At 36.4% G+C, this 19,046-nt stretch overlaps 3 protein-coding genes across 9 annotated transcripts; 1 reads left to right on the top strand and 2 right to left on the bottom strand.

Moving 5' to 3' along the window:
• On the top strand, positions 2,914-7,254 carry LOC18605833 (GTPase-activating protein gyp7). 3 transcript variants are annotated; one of them, XM_018117656.1, is made up of 6 exons: positions 2,914-3,467; positions 3,584-3,736; positions 4,979-5,114; positions 5,205-5,254; positions 5,476-5,529; positions 5,655-7,254. In XM_018117656.1, exons 1-6 carry the CDS (start codon positions 3,301-3,303, stop codon positions 6,898-6,900), a joined length of 1,806 nt encoding a protein of 601 aa, XP_017973145.1. In that variant the 5' UTR covers positions 2,914-3,300; the 3' UTR covers positions 6,901-7,254. The 3 variants fall into 3 exon arrangements, with proteins under 3 accessions (XP_017973145.1, XP_017973144.1, XP_007039167.2); XM_018117655.1 differs by lacking the exon at positions 3,584-3,736 and having other exon boundaries at positions 2,916-3,467; XM_007039105.2 differs by having other exon boundaries at positions 2,916-3,736.
• LOC18605832 (cytochrome b5) lies at positions 7,707-10,795 on the bottom strand. Of its 3 annotated transcripts, XM_007039101.2 has the most exons (5): positions 10,666-10,773; positions 10,512-10,569; positions 10,320-10,415; positions 8,337-8,403; positions 7,707-8,245 (listed from the first exon to the last, which is right to left on the bottom strand). In XM_007039101.2, the coding sequence occupies exons 3-5, from the start codon at positions 10,404-10,406 to the stop codon at positions 7,995-7,997; spliced, it is 405 nt and encodes a 134-aa protein (XP_007039163.1). In that variant the 5' UTR covers positions 10,407-10,415; positions 10,512-10,569; positions 10,666-10,773; the 3' UTR covers positions 7,707-7,994. The 3 variants fall into 3 exon arrangements, with proteins under 3 accessions (XP_007039163.1, XP_007039164.1, XP_007039165.2); XM_007039102.2 differs by lacking the exon at positions 10,512-10,569 and having other exon boundaries at positions 10,666-10,795; XM_007039103.2 differs by lacking the exon at positions 10,512-10,569 and having other exon boundaries at positions 10,320-10,396.
• Positions 13,247-17,955, bottom strand: LOC18605831 (metal-nicotianamine transporter YSL3). 3 transcript variants are annotated; one of them, XM_007039099.2, is made up of 9 exons: positions 17,069-17,955; positions 16,855-16,980; positions 16,361-16,760; positions 16,069-16,241; positions 15,766-15,863; positions 15,533-15,667; positions 15,250-15,439; positions 15,028-15,142; positions 13,247-14,661 (listed from the first exon to the last, which is right to left on the bottom strand). In XM_007039099.2, exons 3-9 carry the CDS (start codon positions 16,725-16,727, stop codon positions 13,733-13,735), a joined length of 2,007 nt encoding a protein of 668 aa, XP_007039161.2. In that variant the 5' UTR covers positions 16,728-16,760; positions 16,855-16,980; positions 17,069-17,955; the 3' UTR covers positions 13,247-13,732. The 3 variants fall into 3 exon arrangements, with proteins under 3 accessions (XP_007039161.2, XP_017973142.1, XP_007039162.2); XM_018117653.1 differs by having other exon boundaries at positions 17,080-17,955; XM_007039100.2 differs by having other exon boundaries at positions 16,361-16,741; positions 17,080-17,955.

Raw genomic sequence — 19,046 nt, 5'->3', positions numbered from 1 at the left:
GTAAAAGTTGATCTCCCCATGCATGTAGGAAAAATTTGAAAAAAGTGAACCTCCATGCCAGTGAATTGATCTATTTGGTTCCCACTTCCCACATCAAAGTTGCTCATTTTGCTATGGCAGCTTGCTGTTAAACATCTTTTTCATGGTTTCTTGTCATATTTGGGTTCATTTGGATGGTGAAGAGAATGAAAGAGAAACTGGGCACATGGTCTTTTGTGATGTTCGAGTGACCTACTCCTAGGGTACCTAATCTACTTACAAAATCAAATCTATCAAGGATTAATGTTTAAGAAGAGAAAATAGATCATGATTACCGAGTGGAAGAAGTCAAAGTTGTAATCACATAAATCAGGTCGTTAAGACTTTGATCACGTTTAGCTAAATGTTAAATATCCTTAATTTAATCCTTAAGCGTCAGGAACAAGCCAATTTGACAATTATGATTACTCATTGAATATCTTCCCCGGGTATCCAAAATTCAATGGTATATTGGATTTAGACGTAATTTAAAAGACAAATAATTTATTCATTCGTACAAGTACAGCTTCTTGCATAAATATTTATAGGCGAAAAGAAGGGGAGAGAGAGAGAGAGAGACAGAGAGAAAAGGGGGAAGGGTCGGGAGGCCTAAACTAGACTGAAGTACGTTGGCTTGTTGAGCCATTTTACAATTTGTAAAGACCTCAAGTGGGTACTATATTTGTCTATTTTTACAAGCCTAAATTTTATCTTTAAATATATTAAAGAAGATTAAACGCATCTCCACAATTTGGCTAGATTCAGACTTTTAAATCCTATGATTATATTTAGGAAGTAACTTCCAAGTGTAGGGCGGAAAGGACCTAAACCAAATATCTATATTCGATCCATGTTGATCTGTATAAAAAAATCAAAGGGTAGGGAACCCTACCCTACCCATGTAAACGGGCCTTATCTCTGTCTCTCGGTCATCGTCCGCCCCTTTTCCTTCCATTGTAACAACCCTTGGCCCTTGCAGACCTTTTCCGCCATCCACAATTTCTTTGGTTTTTCTAAGCGCGCTCCCCTTTTTGTTCCTTTTTCTCTTTTTTTCTTTTACCATGTGTCTATAAACACTGCGCCCCATTTTGTTGACCCATTTGGTCTTGAACTCTTGATTTCTCCCCGTATTTCATGATGATTGGGACAGATACATTAGCAATCTTTGGGATAGGAACCGTATCCTTTCCTTTTGTGCTTCCCACCTGCCTCGTTAGTTCTAAGAAGTCTTTCAAAGCTTTGGGGTTTTTTTTTTTTTGAACTTTTTATTAAATTATGATTAAGAAGCTAAGATAATGTTGATTTTTATGTCTTTCTTCCCTCCTTTTCTGGCTAGGCAAGGAGTAAACAATTGAACAACTGAACAATGTTTTCCATAACTTGCAGCAAGGTTGCAATAAGCAGTGCAGCCAGAGAGCTTTGACATGTCCCACTCTGCTGGTGGTCTAATGTGTTTCAGGCTCCTTTGAGTCCCCACACACAGAATTGCTTGATGAAATCAAAAGCTTTTCTTTCTTTTGAATTTCTTTATCTTTTGATTGACATCCACAATTAGGACAGAATCATGATCAACGTCTAAATCAATTTGATTTTGACTAAATTTGACCCAACTTATCATCGGGAAAAGTTTTCTGCTTTCTGCAACACAAAGAGATTTCTGATGAGAAGCAACCAGTTTGACTTCAATTCTTTGAGGGAGGAGCATGCTTCAACAACATCACAATATTTCTTAAGAAAGTGGTACTGTTACTGTTCAGGAAGATAATTAACCGCAGTGCAAACTTGAACTGTAAGCAAAATTTTCAAACAAATCAAGCTTACCCTGCACTTTGCTCGGGTGGGTTGTTTAAAATTTGTGTGCAAAGTAATGAACAAGTTGCATTAGCCGCATCGTAATAATGGAAAAAGCAGGAGGCAACCAGATAGCACTCAGCTGCTCAACAAGCAAGAAAGTCACCAGATGTTTGGTGTACTTTTTACTGTTTCCTTGCCTTGCACTTGCATGTAGTAAACATTAACATATGAAATGTAGCAATCTATGCAGGGTACAATTGGAGCATGCCTCTGGTCCTCTTTGGCCACAACCTCAGCCTCACAGATACTCCAAATCTCCAAATGCCAGGACATGAGCTTCACAATCAGACCTTTCATTCTCAATTTTGTTTTCTGCCCCTACTTTTTTTTTTTCTTTTTGTTTCTCTGTTTCCCTCTCAAGGTTTGATATATGATACTAAATAATAAAAATCACGACTAATTCTAACAGAAGTCTCACCTAATTTTGTTTATTATTCACATGCATACACACATGTGATGTGAACAATTTGAAAAATAGAAAAAAAAATTGCAAGTAGGTAAAACACTCGTATGTGTTGCATGGGAGGTTGTGAACACCTGAACCATCCTCTACATGTTAAACCCTTTTTCCAAGAAAAACTCTATAGTGATATATTTATAAAGAATGTTATTACTAATATATTTAAAAAAATTTACATAATATTCTCTTTAAATTTAAAATCAAGATATACAAAAATATTACGGATTTCATCTTAATAAATAAATAAGATTTTGAAAAAGTTTAAATTGAAAATAAAAAATCACACATTAGATTTAATTAATCCTTGTGAAAAGGAGTAGGTTATAAGCAGAAGCTTGGATCGTTGGTGGGGTGAAATATCTTTGACTTGGCAAAATTACTCAAAGAGACGTAAAACAAAATGGTAATATTGTTTTTCAATCACAAGATTTTATGTTTGATTAGTTTTTGGAGAAGGTCAAATACGAACTCAAAAAGAAAAAAAAAGAAAAGAAAAGAAAAGAAAGGGGACCACTACCTAACAGCGGAAAGCAAAGGGTAAAACATTAGAAATGAAGCGCGGGCGTAGAAATAGAATCTGCCATCTTTAACTAGAGATGAGGCCTCTTTTTCTCTCTCTAATAAAGCTCTAGGAACAGTAATAGAGAATAGGGACGATCTGTGGAGTCGAGTCTAGAGCGAGACAAAAGAAAAAGACTTTGGCAATTGATTGGGCCAAAGAAAAGTTATTAAAAATAGAAAGAAACCAAAACCAAAAGCAGAACCAGAAACTAAAGCAGAACAAGTAGAAACAGAAGCAGTTGGTTTTCAGTTGGGGGCTTAGCTTTGAGAAGGCAGGCAACGAACAAAGCAAGAAGAAAGAAAAAAAAAAAAAAACTCAGAGGAAGGAGAAGAAGAAGAAGGTCTTAAGAAAAGCAAGGGGCAGTTCGGGCATTTCAGTTTGGGCTTCATCCATCTCAAAAACTTCCATGGTCCCCTCTGGCAACAACATCCCCACCGGAATCCACCACTTTGGCGGCGGCGGAGGCGGCGGATTCTGGTCGGCTGTGGCGACGCCGCCTTCCAAAACTGCCGTCGCCGTCACCGCCCTTGCCGGCCTCGTCCTCTGCGCTGCCATTTTCTACAACAGCAGTAGGTAAAAAAATCCAAAAAAACTGATCGATCAATGCTAAGCGATAAAAAAATCTCCGAAAACCCTAGTAACGATAGGTAGTGAGTGTAGTTGATAAAATTCAAATTCTAATAGATGAGAGCTCTTAGACGAAGTCAGACTTCGTCTTCATCTCCCAACTCACCCTCATCATCGTCGTCTTCGTCGTCTTCGTCATCGTCGTGGATTCATTTGCGTTCGGTTCTTTTCGTTGTTACTTCTTCTTCACCAGCTTCTTGTTCTTCCTCTGATCGGTGAGTCTTCTTCGTCTTTTCCTAAAACACTTACTCATTTTCACTAATCTCTTTTAGCTTTTTGATTCAGATCCCGATCTCTACTCTCAGATTTTCTTTCCTTATTTTTTAAAGTTCAAAACCACTTGTTTCCTTGTTTGCTTCACTTCTTCCTCTTTGCTTACATTTCGATTCTTTCTGCTTCCTTTGAATTTTTTCTGTTAATTAGGTTTTCTATTTCTTCTGTCTTAGAATTTTGAGTCATTATTGCTCCATTATTTGCTTGTTTATTTCAAATTCTACTAATATTTACTTTGTTTTGCTTATTTATTGGATCTCTGTTAATGTGCCTTAGCAATTTTTCTTTGTCTCTTTTTTCGTTGACTAATTCCGTGTTTAGATTGTTTCAATCTGCTAGGATATTAGTCATTATTATGTTAATAGCCTTTTTAAAGTTGAAATATTTGAATTTAACACTCAAAATCAAATGGAATAGAGAGATTTTGGAAAAACTCTAAATCAAGATGTGAAATCAAATTCTTTTTCTCCTTTTTCTCAATCAAGAGAAGGAAGTTATGATTTTGAAAGTTGGAATACTAATGGGAAGTATATCCGGAAGAAGAGTCCGTTTCTCTCCTCTCTCCAAATCGTCCAACTCTAATCTTGTTTTTACAGTTTAAAAGTTGAAAACTTTTGGGGATTGACTATAATGGTCTTTGAACACCCACCCATGCTTATTTGAAGCTCTTGTTACAGAAGTTTATCAGACAGGTTAAAAAAAAAGTTTATCAGACAGGTTTATCTGTTAGGATTAATATATTGGAGCTGATGCAAAATTTCATATTTAATTTATGTTCCGTAATTTGACCGACCTCCTAAGAAAAATAAAATTGAAACACAAATCTTATCATTCTGGTGGATCTTCATTGGTATAAGCCCGTACTCTTTGCTCATGTGATTGGTGTCTGGCGTAAGCTTGATGAGGGAGGAGTAGACAGCCTAGTGATGCGATGATGATTTCTGAAACAACTCAACCTCCTTTTTTGGCAAACTTAATGATGATTTTTCTTTCCCCAAAGCTCATTATATGAAAGGAGTGCCTTAGTATCTACAAATTTGTTCTCTTTATTGTTGACTTAGGTGCTAGGATATTGGCTGTTAGAACTTGGTTTTCTTCCCCTCTGTGTTTATAAATCATATATTCTTGTTATATTATTATTAGCTCCTCATTTTCTGATTGTAAATTTGGCTTTTTTTTTTCAGTGGTAGACTCAAATCTCCCTGGTCTCGCCGGAGAAAGAAACACGCCCTTTCACCTCAGCAGTGGAAAAGTTTGTTTACATCTGATGGTAGACTACGGGATGGTGGAGTCAAGTTCTTGAAGAAAGTTCGCAGTCGAGTGAGTTACCAGTGTAGTTAAATTATCAATTTTCTCTTGCATTTGTTTTCTTCTAATTGGGATGCTTAATCTTGTACACCTCTGATGCAGGGTGTTGATCCAAGTATTAGGGCTGAGGTTTGGCCCTTCCTCCTTGGAGTGTAAGTATACTGAACCTGTGTTACGGTTGTTGTTATTGTTGTCACTGCTGCTGCTATTGTTGTTCTTTTCCTCCCTCAAGCCAAGACATCATGGAAAGTATCTAACTTTTCATGGAATAATAGTTGTCCGGGAAATGTGTGCAGTAAAATATCTTAGCTAATCTCAAACTATGGGTTTCCCATCTCTTATCATGACATTTTTTTCTTTTCTTCTGTTACAGCTATGACTTAAACAGGGCCAAAGAAGAAAGAGATGCTGTTAAAACTCAGAAAAGGTAAAATTTCCATTCTCTTCCCCACGTTTTTTAATTTATTTTTCCTTTTAGCTATATAAGTTGATTGTTACCAAGAATTATCTCTTTGGTTTTTTGCTTCATATTTTGTTAATCTGTTGATGCAGGAAGGAATATGAAAAACTCCGCAGAGAGTGCCGCCGGCTCCTAAAACACAGCAGTGTGAGTTTTAAGTTGACTGAAATTGGTGGAACTTGTCAAAATGGAGATGGTGGTAGTCTTATTCAGGAGACAGACACATCTGGCTCTGAAGACGTGGTTAGTGCAAGAGAATCTCTCTCTAGTGAGGAAAGGAGCCCAGATGCTGAGTACTCAGATGAACCATCCAGTACATTGTTGGAAGGAGATGATGGTTCAAGAAGAATAACAAATGCTGATGTGTCAGCACTGAACAGTGAGTCATCGGACTCTGACTCTTCAGAAGACCCTGAAGTGATTCAGGATTCCCCCTCTTCAGAAGGCAGGGAGGAAAATGATCCTGATGTGTCTTCAAAAAGGAATGTTTCTCCCTCAAGCACTGAAGGCCTGTCAAAACTACATGCAACTGAAGATTTTTCCACCTGGCAGCGGATCATTCGCCTAGATGCAGTGCGAGCAAATGCTGAATGGATGCCACACTCTGCTTCTCAGTCTGCAGTATCGGAGGGGAGGGCACATCGTTCAGCTGAGGCTGTTGGGTTAAAGGATTATGATCACCTGGACCCCTGCAGAATTTTCCATGCTGCACGTTTGGTTGCTATCCTTGAAGCTTATGCACTTTATGACCCCGAAATTGGCTACTGCCAGGGCATGAGTGATCTCCTTTCTCCAATAATTTCAGTCATCCCAGAGGATTATGAGGCTTTCTGGTGTTTTGTAGGTTTCATGAAGAAAGCTCGACATAATTTTAGGCTTGATGAGGTCGGGATAAGAAGGCAACTTAATATTGTTTCCAAGATAATCAAATGTAAAGACTCTCATCTCTACAGGCATTTGGAGAAGCTTCAGGCTGAGGATTGCTTTTTTGTTTATAGGATGGTGGTGGTACTGTTTAGGAGGGAATTGACATTTGAACAGACAATTTGCCTTTGGGAGGTAATGTGGGCAGATCAAGCAGCCATTAGAGCTGGGATTGGGAAGTCTGCCTGGAGCAGGATAAGACAGAGGGCGCCCCCAACAGATGATTTATTGCTTTATGCAATTGCAGCTTCAGTGTTGCAGAGAAGGAAATTGATCATAGAGAAGTACAGCAGCATGGATGAAATTTTAAGGGAGTGCAATAGCATGTCTGGGCAACTTGATATATGGAAACTCCTAGATGATGCGCATGATTTGGTGGTAACTCTTCATGACAAGATAGAGTCATCCTTTTGATCATTGCCACTTTGTCCACTAATTTTATGTGCTTCAGTTCTTTCTTGAACCTGGGTTCTATGGGTATTTCAAGTCTCCTTTTTAATGCACTGCTTGAAATGCTGTCTGTGATGAGTTATATTTGCTTATTTTGTCACTGCTCACTCTCAAAGGCTAAGTAGGCAGTGGCAGTAGTTGAAAAATGAGTAGATAAATCTGCATTCCATTGCTCCATTTTAGCATACGAGATAGGAAGATATCCATGATCACTTCTGTGTCAAGGCAGGTAGGCAGAGCCCGTAATTCCAACCACTGTACCATATTGCAAGGGAAATATTAAGACCTTGATCATGTGATTCCATCGAATTTCCCTTTTGTATACCTCTTGATCTTTTAGCATCTTGCATGGAATGGTTTTAAAAAGATCGCTTGCCCTTTGTTCCTTACCTTTGGATTTAGAGGCTAAGAGTGGAGCGTCGGACTTGGTGTTGGTAGTGGAGACTGGAGACTTATGCTGGAAATCCAAGATGATAGATTCAGGCTGTAAGTTGCCATCTAATCCCATTGTCATTTGACAAGATCTAGGCATGTGGCTTGCAATTTTTCATAAGTTTATTATGAGAGAAAGCGCAGGAAGCAGCCAAGCTTACAACCCAATGGTGAGACCATCGTAGACGTGATTCAAGTATTCATTGTGATGCACCTCCACTATTATCACAAGGTGAAAATGCCCTTTAGCAGCCCATAAAATGGCACAACTCGTGTGTTAGATCATCAGATATATTTTGAAGAGGGAGGGAGATATACAGTCATTGATTTCCAGCTGATGAACAAAAGCTATAGGTGTATGCAAAGGGGAGAAAAACACATGCCCCTGCTCATAAATTCCAAGAAAATTAAACGTCTTCTAGTCTCCGGCTGACTTAAATGGGTTCTCAAAGATGCTCAATACAGTATTGTCTTCAACAACGGACCATATTACGAACCACTACTCGGTTTTAAGACACACAAACGTTAAAGGGAAATGAAACAAAAGATATGACTGTTCTTCTCAACTAACTGATAAAACCACCAATTCACCCTTCAAAACGGGTAAGAAACTGTGTAGTAATAAGCTACTCTTTCTTAGTGAAGTTACGCACTGCAATAGCCAAGCCCAGGATCAGGAGGGGTACCAGAAACTGTAGGATCTTAATGATAAACTCTGGGGTCTTATCAGGATTGTAAGGGGTTTGCAGTGGTGGAATGTAGGTGCGCTTAGCTGGAACAGTTTTTGAATCAATATCGCCTATGTAGTATTTTTTCATCATGTCTCTTGCAGAATCACTGTGCCCCACGTCTTCAAAATCATTAGTGGCATCCTTCCCTGAAAAATATCATGATGTAACTACCAAATTCAGGCTTAATTCAGTAAAATTAATTAAAGAACCAAATATAAAATATTGTAAAAAAATTACCGGTTGCTGACAGCAACACTTCATCGCCTCCAGGGTGATCATCCATGAATGGAGTTACATCATACACCTATATAAAGGGAAATCACAATTATAATCAATAGCATAATGCAAAATTTAACTCCAAATATGTTGTTCTTGTCACATTTGTCATTTAACTTTTAAACATTGAACAAGATACATATTTGTTCATAAAGCTTTCTCTACATAAAAAAAAAATAATATCCAAATTTAAGGATTGTTCGATATATTGCAAAAAGTTCATCTGCATTTGCCCAAAATCGTAACTTTCACCTAATGTTAGTCAATTAAAGGTAGCATTGTACTCCTCAATTTTCAGCTGACACAGTGTATATGTGATGATGAATGAGAGCAGATGTTATCAAACATAATAAGTAAACTACCACAAGTTAATTAACCAAAACTGTTTTAATGTTTTAATCTGTATATTTATTTAATTAATTCACATCACTCTTATTAAGTCAACTAATTCACCTTTCCAAAAAACAAAGTCAACTAATTCAAACTTCAAAATGACCTCCTATTTTCCACAAGGAATTGTTTTGCTTCAGCTGATAACAGGAGTTGTGCCTGTTGAAAACTCGCAATCTATCTGACAACCACCATGGCCGGTCCTTGGATGAAGCCACCCAAGCACAGGCTTTAGCCCCCAATTTGGAGAGATCTCAATTTTAGAAAAAATTTATAATTTTATAATAATTATAATATAATTAATTATATTAAAAATATATAAAAAATAATTAATAATTAATAAAATTATTTTTTCTTTCACTTTTTTAATTATGTACTTAATAAATATCAATTTTCTATTACTTCCTTATTTTTATAATGTTATTAATTTTCAGCTTTATTTTCTTATTTTCAATAAATTAACAATCGTATGTATTTAATCATTTTTAACAGCTATTTTTTTCTCACTTATTTCTCTTATTACCAATCAATGTATTTAATGATTTTCAACAGTTATTTTTTTTCTATATATAAAACTAATTATTTTTTTTCAATATATAATATCTGCTTTTAAAATCTTCCTTTCTCATTTACTCTTTCTTCTTTTAACTTCAATTTTTATTCAAAAAATACACAATAAGTCTATTATTTTATTATCTTCATAAAACTGTGCGCCTCATTTGTAATTTGTAATAAACATTCAACAATTAGGTATTATTGTTCTAATCTTTATAGATTTTTTTACTTTAATTTACAGATTTTTGCTTTTAGAATAATATTAACAATTCTAGTAAGTGTTGCTTCAAGAGAAAAAAGTTTTTCAAAATTAAAATTAATAAAATCTTATTTAAGATCAATAATATTTTAAAAAAATTAAATAAATAAATTATATTATTAATTAAAAAAATTTAAAAACTTAATTATAAAAATTTAATTAAAAATTTTATATATCAAAAAGTTAAAAAAATAAACTTTTAATAATTTTTTTTTAATTTCAATAAAAAGATCTCATTTGAATACTTCGCTTTAGGTATTTAAACTTATTAGGCCGCACCTGACAACCACAACCTCATTAGTGGCACCAAGAGTTGCAAGAACAGACACTAAAATTAAGATATTCATTAACATACTAATCCAACTACAACTGAGTAATTCCTGAAAAAGAAAAAAGGGCAAGCTTTACCTACCATGAAAACAAAGTTAGCTCTTCAATTTTCTACCCCTCCCCCCCACCCTTCCCCACTACTTTCTTTTCTTTTCCACTTTTAGTTTCCTGGTCCCCCATTTTGAAGAATAACCAACAGGTATAAAACTAGATTCTCAAATCTAGAATTAAAATCATCTAACTATTAACTAACATACCTAAACTCATAATTCATCAATAATCGACCAAAACAATCGTAACCCAGAAATATAGACGAAAAATAGCATAGTTTTAAAATAGGAAAAGCAATTAAAAAATCGTCATAGAAAGACCAAAGACACTGATTAATAAAAGAAGGAGAAAGATCTGACCTTCCCAGAAATAATCAGCCAACAGTCTTTGGTTTTGTTGTGCTTTGAAACCTCTTCGAAAGTGTGCATCTTTGGATCTGTGGCCATTTTTCACCACTGCCAATCAATACAAACAACAAAAATTGGAAACCCCTCCAAAAACTTACAAGCTAAAAAGCCTTAACGTTCAAAGCTGAGAGAGATCTGAATTACCCAGAAAGAAAGCTACAAATGCAACTTCTCACAAAAATAAAACAGCCAGAGAAAAACTCTGTAAAATCAAAGTCCAAAAGCCTTCACATATATACTTAAAAAGATGAGACGGAGGAATTAGGATGAAACAGAGAGACGAATCTAATTGACTTACGGGGCTTTTGAGAGATTCGAAAAAAGCTTTCAGCGTTCGCCCGTCTATGAAAGTCTGTCCTTGTTATTGTCAAAAAGACAATTCCAGCTCGGGCAACTGTGAGGATCTTCGCTTCTATTTATGTTGGTGAGGTGTCCCCAATGATTGCCAAAACGTCCATACAACTTTCAAAATTTACTGAGCCTGCCTCAGAAGGAGTGACGTTCGGGGAGGGTAGTTTTGTCTCTTCAGTAATTAAATTGTGCTGACAAACCAGCTGAACCCAAGTTCCCAACTAGTAGTATACATATGTATTTTCCAGCTGAACCCACTGAATTTGTGTGGTGTTTCGTGTTTGTCCTTACTTTTTCAATTGCTGGAAAATATAAAATAAAAAAAATAAAGGAGAAGGAAAAGGAGTCACCTTCAATTTCAATAGTTGTTTTTGTTGAATTTTACATAAATGTGACTTTAGGGTTTTGACCATTTAAATTTTACATTATTTTTTTGTTTTTGTTGAATTGTCCATATGACCATGACCATGAATTACTTAAAAAATTTGGAGTTTTCTCTTATTATTACTTTTTAAAAGTAACAGCTTTCTTGCCAGAAATAAATACATATTTGGTTGTAACCCATGCCCTATATCAAATTCATAAAATACAATGGGCTTCAAGTACTTTCGATAATACTGTTCGTAATTATTTTTTTCACATTAAGAGTCTTTGTGATTTTTATTAATTTTAAGATCGACTTAAATTTAATGAGTGACGTATTACATAATTTAAAATCTCAAATTGTAAAAATTTTAACTTATATATAAAACTCATAAATAAAAATTAAAAAAAAAAGAAAATTTAGAGGGAAGAAAATATATTGAGAAAAAGAGGGAAATTTGAGTCTTGTTCCAAGTTGATAGCCACTTATAATTTCCTAAAGTAATGCGTGGGAAAGGCAAGCCTTATTCCAGCCTATAGGTCCCCCTTGCGGATAATAATGTGCCCAATTCCTTATTGGTTTTCTAAAAGATATTATTAAAATAATGACCCAACTAATATAAGACTTTTCAATGACTGGTTTCAAATTTCCCATCCATGGTGCTTTTTTGTTTTTTTTTTTTCTTGTCTTTATGGTAATCTGAGAATTAAATATATTGACGTACTCCTAAAGAAAAAAGTTTTTTTTTTGTTTTTGGGTTCGAAAGTCTAAGCTAAGGCCTTCACTAATGATTTTTCCGTTGCTTGGACTTAGAAAAAACGAGGTGGAATTAATAAAAAAAAAACGGCGTGCTCTCTTTTGAATCTTCACAAGTTTGGACATCGGCTGGTTTTTATGTTGAAAACTAGAATGGAAAGCAATTTGGTCGTTGAAAGTGAAGTCAGCTTTCTTTTTTGGGAACTAAACATCCAGGATTTTCAATCCAAGCCCACAAGATGTTTTTTTTTACCCTCTTGGGAAATGAGGGACATCAACTGGCTATGGCCAAAAGTGTGTTTTGTTTACATATGGGTTCAGTTTTTAGTGGTCGGTGTCAAATCTACAAACTTAAACAGAGATTCCGGGCTAAGCCATTGGGCCTCACAATCTTTCGTGGGAGCCGAAAGTGGCATTAACGGCGCGCAAGACTGGAACCAATCTAGGACTTGTGCAAAATAAAGGGCCCCTAGTATGTGAAGTAATGTTCTAAGCGAAGGCGATGGTCTTGACTAGTCTTTACCCTTGCAAGAGATTTCGTACTTTGAACTTGTCCCTAAATCCTGACATCTAACGCAAGGAATTGCTTTCGGGTGTTAGCCTTAAGGGACCACTGAGAAGATATGATCCTTCACTCATATCTTCTATTCATCACAACTTCTCATCATGTAATGGCCACATATATAAGCATAAAAGGTTGACCATGACGGATATACTTAATCAAAACTCAAATCACTAATAACGTAAGCGTTTTTTTCAATTCAGTTTATTGTCAAAATTTCAATTCTCTATTTTAATTTCATCACTTGAGTTAGGCCCAAATGATAATAAGTTTAAGTTCATATTCTAATTAAGTTTTATATATGTTATAATTTAATTTATGCATCAATTGAATGTATAAATCAAGTACACCTAAGTTTTGATAAATATAAGTTTTAGGTCAAGTTTGAATAAGTTTGGTTATCTTTCTAAATTGGGTTTAAACTTGAAAAATATAATTCAATTGAATTCCAATCAAGTTCCAGTCTAAAGATCTGTAGCTTAAGTTAAATTCAAAATCTTTTGTGTTGACTACACAGAATTCTATTAACTCCTAATTTCTGATCCCATCAGTGAGGAAAATGTTTGCTCTTCCATTGTTCAATCTTCCCTTAAGAAACATAAAGACAAAAGGCTTTACTAAATGCCACAAAACTGCAGTCTTTATGTTGAATGTTAATCCCATGAGCTGATATAAGCTTTTCTGTTGATTCTCAGCAAAGCCCAAGGAAGTTCATTCCCATCAGAGTAGACTTGCAGCATTGTTTCCTTTGCTAACAATTTCTGGCTATGTAGCTGTTATTCACACTCTGGCTCTGCTAGCAAAAAGGAAAAAGCAAGAAATGTTCATGGCTTCATGCATACAGCAAAATAGAAATGTCATTGATTATTGATATGCTCTTGTATATATATACAACTCTTCATGTAAAAGTACATATAATTAAGCAAAGGGCTGTTCCATATTTTGACGTACAAACAAGAAGTACTGTATCCAGCAAGACAAGTAAACTGTATCAATGACTGTGCAAGTAAACAGAAAGGATGCTTCACATTGGGAAATCATATATGGAATTGATCCTTATTGTTCACCTAAGCTGATTTCTTATTACAACCTTTTGATATACCTCACAGCTAACTAATTTTTCCTGCCACTCCAGGCATGTACAAAGTGCTACTTTAGAGCAGCTTAAATACATAAATCTAAAATTTTGCCTTTACACAGCTTGTGGAGTTGTGTATCAACCCTATTCTGGTCGGTAATCCATTTTGCATTTCAACTATGATTAATTTTTCCTAACTGCAACTAACAAAACCTCTCTGGTCTATTTCTTTCTCTCTGTCCTCGTAACATAGTCTATGTTGTTGCCATGAAGTTCATGCAGATCGGAGGACGAACCTTAAACAAAGCAAGGATGGATGAAGGAAGAAGCCACAACCCATCTCCGCATATCAAGCCAGAAGCAACAGCAGGAATCATCAAACCTGCCTTCTTTCCGTTTAGCTTGTGCCATGCAAACACAACCAAGCTCCCCACACACATATCAATTGCAAAATAGGCACCAACTAGGAAAGGCACAGCCATAGCCATTGGAAGGGGAGCCCATTTCCCAATATTCTTGGGAGTAAAATCTCTCAACAAGTTGGCTGCTATGGCGAAGGAAAAGAACCCATAGCAGAGCTGCAAACAATGCTGGGGAAGGGCAGAGAAGCCTTGAACACCAAGAATTGCCATATTTCGATAAATGAGGGCATATGGGGCTTTGTATTCACTATCAGGGTTCCCCACATCAAAAGCTTTATAGAATAGAAAGAATGTAAGAGGAGCTACAACACAGCCAATGGCTGTTCCAATTGCCTGGCTGAGGAGCATGGATCTTGGAGAAGTGAGAGTTAGATGACCAGTCTTGAAATCATGCATCAAATCAGAAGAGATAGAAACAATGGACTTAATAAGACCACAGCCCACGAGTCCTGCAACCACACCATTTTCCTTTCCAGACAAGGCAGCTAGCACAAAGAGGGCTACTTTTCCATAATTATAGGCCATGTTAATGTCAGTCAGACCAGCACCATAAGCATTGCAGAAGCTTAGAGATGGTGCAAGAATGTAAGCAACAACTACATAATACCACTTTAGTTCAGGGAACATCAGAGGTATCACAATGATGGAGATGATAGAAAAAAGGGTGTATCCTAAACATGCTACCCACATAGGAATGTGCTCTCTTACAAATAGTTCATTTCGCTGAAGAACATCCACATGCTGCTTCTGGCTATCAGAAACTGCGTTACAAGCAAATTAAGTTAATAAAGTTGTTATTCTGTATTGACAGCAATATGGAGAAAGAAGAGTTAGTTAAGTTTTTATTCTCCAACGACTCTATGAGACAATGGTGAACCATCTCTGGTTTAGCACTTCCCAAGTTAAATGAGCACTGTTGCAGCATGTCAAATCATGATAAAAAGGGGCAGTCCACCACCTCAATGTGAAAACAGAATATTTGGATTGCTTAAGTACCCTTGTAAAATGAAATCAGCCCCTCTAGCACCGGATGAAATTGCAGCTATAACTAGTGAGGAGAAAATTGTTGAAGTGCTAAGCTGGACAAGAGCCAAAGAAAAAGACATGTTATGAAGTTGATGGTTTACATGTTTTGCTGTTGTTATTTTTCACTCTGACGTGAATGCTTCTGGCAGTGAAAAACAGTATCTTCAGAAAATTGTAGAGCCCATCCCCCAGGATTAGAGCAATAGAAATAAATACCTGAGTGACGAGTGGAAATAGTGAGAAATGAGTTCGAAAATTGGTTACAAGTTATTATTAAGGGAGAAGCTCTGCTTTCAAAATGAAAAGAAAATGTCTCTGCAGACCTTGTAACCATTTAGACTCTTCATGCTGCTTTCTGGTAAAGTAGCAGCGAACCACTCTCCCTTGAGCCCGCCTATTAGTGGCCACATTACCCCCCAGGAAAGCACCGCTCCAAGGAGCAAAGATAAGTTTACAAGATGTGAACAGATCATTCCTGCTCCTATGTAAGTCATACTGAAATCAAAGTAAAATCTGCAAAATTGGATTTTCGCTAATTAATGATTATGGCAAGATATATGAGTGGTAAGATGAAAACATGGAGAAGAGAAAATTTAGAGTACGCACGAGTTTTTCCACGCTGTCAAACCAAATGTAGGAAACTGAGCAAATCCACATCTATCTCCACCTGCATAGAACCATTGGAAGAAAGCCCAGAGGAAACTGAGTGAAAAGAATTTCAGAAACCCATGCACCTGCTTCCTGCAAGATGAATCATTACATGTTTGTGTTATGTCACACTCAAAACCTGTTTGGTGTTTAATTTGAGAAGAAAAGAATTCAGAATGGTAGATTCATACTTAGCTATCTTGTCTCCCTTAGGGGTATGAAACCCATTTATCAGAACAGCGGTAGCAGTTCCACTTGGGTAAGTCAATTTGTAGTCAATTATCATTATCTGACAGAACAAAAATCGCGTGACCAGATTATTGCATGTCTGAAAAGGGAAATCATTGTTGACTATAAAGATGATTCAATGATCTTAACGAATTAAGACCTGGATTACCAACTAAGACTCAACGAAATCGCTGCAAATGAATCTATCATCAATTTATCTTGGAAACACCGAATAGAAAGAAAGGAAAACAGAAGAATAGACGCACCTTTCTTAGAGGAACCAATGCCAAAAGCCCAACAAAGCTGCTCACAAAGAGAAAACCGATCATCCAACCAATCCCAGGTTCCTTGATGCTCCCCGGATTATTGCCTGCTGAATCAACGCCTGCTTGCTCATATGTCTTCCTGTTTAAACCCAACAGATATGAACCAAAACCACCTGCATTCAATAATTGATGGAGAAAACAAAAACAAGTGAAATGGTATCAATAAAATTTACCCAAAAGGAAGAAAATAAGGACTGCAAACAACAAATTAACTTGATAAGAGAACACAAACCTCCAACAGCAATACTATAACAAGCAACCGCACAGGTTTGAATTATAGTATTCTCTTGTCGAGTAAATGGAGTTGCAACAAATCCAGCCTTTTGAAGCAGTTTAGTCCACGACCTAACAAGTACAAAGGCAAGAAGAGCAGCCGAGACATTGAGGTTGGGAACTAGCCCGGTTGTGAGGTTGAGCTTCATGACTATCACACTGTATATGATACCAATAAGGAAGCTAGCAATAAGCCCTCGTATTGTTATCTGTCCCATCCAGGGTGCAATTCTCTTCAAATCCTCTGTCTCGGTATTCTTCTCTTCTAGATCTTCTCTCTCCACTCTCTCAATCTCCTTCATCTCTTCCATGTTCGTGGTTCCCATTGGATGGATAAAATCTGGTTCTTATAAGCGTAACTAATCAAAACAAATATCTCATTTTCAGCAGGTTCAGTTGAAAGCGGGAACAGATACAGTGAAACTCAACTTATACAGCCACCAAAGATCTTACCTCAGTGAGCAGCTTTTTCTTCTTCTTGCTTTCCTCTTTTGCTGGAGTTCAGCAAAGACCAGACCCTCGGAAAAAGACTTAGACAGGCTCAAATTTGTTACATCTAATTCTTCGCCATCGTATTGACTGGAATTCATTAAATAACATCAAATTGGGATTGGCTTTTCAGTTTTTGTAATCTAAGAACATACCAAAGAAGCAATAAAATACTCACTCATTTCTTACCTTCTGCGTATCACTCCTCGAGTTGAACCGCAAAACGCTCCAAACACAAGGAAAAAGAAACCGTAAATATCCAAGTTTAGTGTTTCAATTCAATGGATCGAGTAGTAATAAACACCCCAAGAGGACCACGAGCAATCCACAAGCCCCAGAAAAAGCCAAAGCGGTACTTAAATTCAATTCAATGCAATATCACCAAGGCATTGAATACCGCACCTGAGCCAAGATCACTCCAAAATCTTCAACAGGGTATCTCAAGATGAGCAAATCCAAGACTTTGCAATTTGGCAAAGTTTAAATTGCTTGGTCTTATATCATAGTAACCACAGGTTACCAACGGGTCCAACCCCAACAGAAAATATAGCAGTAAGAGTTCAAGACCCTTTGCATGTACTACAGAGTAGTACAAAACATGCTTTGCAGTACATTTCTCAACCTTCCACCATTGACCCGGACACATCTCAATATATGTTTGTTTGGACATAAATTTTGATCCTTTACGTTGAATCCCATCAAAGCAAGTATTCCAATTTACAGAGAGAGAAAGAGTGGGATAGAGATGGAAATGGAAATGGAAGTCATTTCGAAGTGATTCATTGGAACTAGTTCGACTACTTTGGCTTGAAAGCGCCGAGCACTGTCAAAAGGCGTGTGGCTTTCACGACATGGAACATTCAACAAAATTAAAATATGAAGGGTCAAACACTCAGAAAAAAGGTATAAACACTCAGAGATAGCAAATCCAGATAAAGACAGTGAAGGCCGTGGAAGGGTGCCGCTAATGGCGTCGGATCAAAGCCTTAGCCTGGCCTTAGATATATCTGTCTGTCAACAAGTGGACTTTTGTGATTCCGGTTTCATTGTCGAGCGTGGTTGTGACGCGCTCTCTTATAGAGAAGTGGGCTTGCCATCGAACAATTCTAGGACTTGTACACCATGTTGTCACAAAATTTAAGAAATCTGTAATACTGTAACAAAAATCCTAACTGTCGGTAAAATATTTTTGTTTTCAAATTATTAAATAATAGTAAATGGTAAAAGGAAAAACAATAGTAGAGCTAAAACGACGACGCATATAATACAGAATGAGCAATAAAATCCGTTGAAGACTAAGACTAATAACGTAATAAGGAGTAAGGAAGAAAAAATAGACTTTCCTGGCGTGTAAGGCATACAGACAGAAAGAATGTTTCAAGGACACCTTGTTTGCACACGTGTCTTTCCTTGGAGTTGCTGAAGACGAGTGTTGAGTAAACCCGTACGTTTACTGAATAGTTTGATGAGTAAAATTATGTTAGTTTACGTTCATTTTAACAAGGTAAATGAATGATTTTGACCAAGCTTGTTTATTATTCTATTAAGATCAAATAATAATATAATTATACTTTCGTAATAACTCTTTTCGTTTATTATTATTGATAGTTTCATTTATTTTAATTGAATCAAGCTCGAATATTATTTTAAAAATATTTATGAAACACAAAAACGAACCGAATCTAAACAAAATTACGTAAACGAACCAAGCTCCAACATGAGATCATTCGCAGCCCTAGATGTTTAATCACTACCTCTGCCTTTTTTTTTTTTTGTTATTATTATTCCTCCCCTTTTTCACTTTTCAAAGAAGGGATTTTTACACGTGGTAGTACCATATTTTTGAAAAGTTGAATTTTGAGTAGGCCAATCGGAGGATGAAGCCAATTTGGAGACGCAAGGAATTTTTGTAACAGTTGAACTTTTTGTTCTTGTCACTTTGTCGGCATCATCTTCAAAGTTGAGGAGATACCACAAAATGAGGCTAGCAAGCAAGTAGCAGTCTCCATTGTAGTTTTGTGAACAGTGACGTTGATGGATGAAACCAAAAAAACCCAAACTAGGTTGACACAAGTAGATTTGTGATAAATGACATGCCACTTTGGTTGGCACAACTAGACTAACCTAATTGTCTGAAGATGTTGTACTATAATTAC

The sequence above is a fragment of the Theobroma cacao genome, chromosome 3 (genome assembly GCF_000208745.1).
Source record: "Theobroma cacao cultivar B97-61/B2 chromosome 3, Criollo_cocoa_genome_V2, whole genome shotgun sequence".
NCBI classification, from domain to species: Eukaryota; Viridiplantae; Streptophyta; class Magnoliopsida; order Malvales; family Malvaceae; genus Theobroma; species Theobroma cacao.
Note: the sequence above shows the minus strand (reverse complement) of the source record. Positions and strands in the feature narration are given on the sequence as shown.

Excerpts from the sequence above, each read along its gene's own strand:
- LOC18605833 (XM_018117656.1), top strand. The coding sequence starts at position 3,301 with ATGGTCCCCTCTGGCAACAACATCCCCACCGGAATCCACCACTTTGGC. Across the intron at positions 3,468-3,583 it reads ATTTTCTACAACAGCAGTAG|AGCTCTTAGACGAAGTCAGA; the intron begins GTAAAAAAATCC and ends CTAATAGATGAG. Across the intron at positions 5,115-5,204 it reads TGAAGAAAGTTCGCAGTCGA|GGTGTTGATCCAAGTATTAG; the intron begins GTGAGTTACCAG and ends CCTCTGATGCAG.
- LOC18605832 (XM_007039102.2), bottom strand. The coding sequence starts at position 10,406 with ATGGCCACAGATCCAAAGATGCACACTTTCGAAGAGGTTTCAAAGCAC. Across the intron at positions 8,404-10,319 it reads GGCTGATTATTTCTGGGAAG|GTGTATGATGTAACTCCATT; the intron begins GTCAGATCTTTC and ends CCCTTTATATAG. Across the intron at positions 8,246-8,336 it reads AGTGTTGCTGTCAGCAACCG|GGAAGGATGCCACTAATGAT; the intron begins GTAATTTTTTTA and ends GATATTTTTCAG.
- LOC18605831 (XM_007039099.2), bottom strand. The coding sequence starts at position 16,727 with ATGGGAACCACGAACATGGAAGAGATGAAGGAGATTGAGAGAGTGGAG. Across the intron at positions 15,143-15,249 it reads AGAGTCTAAATGGTTACAAG|GTATTTATTTCTATTGCTCT; the intron begins GTCTGCAGAGAC and ends CTCGTCACTCAG. Across the intron at positions 14,662-15,027 it reads AAATAACAACAGCAAAACAT|TTTCTGATAGCCAGAAGCAG; the intron begins GTAAACCATCAA and ends CTTGTAACGCAG.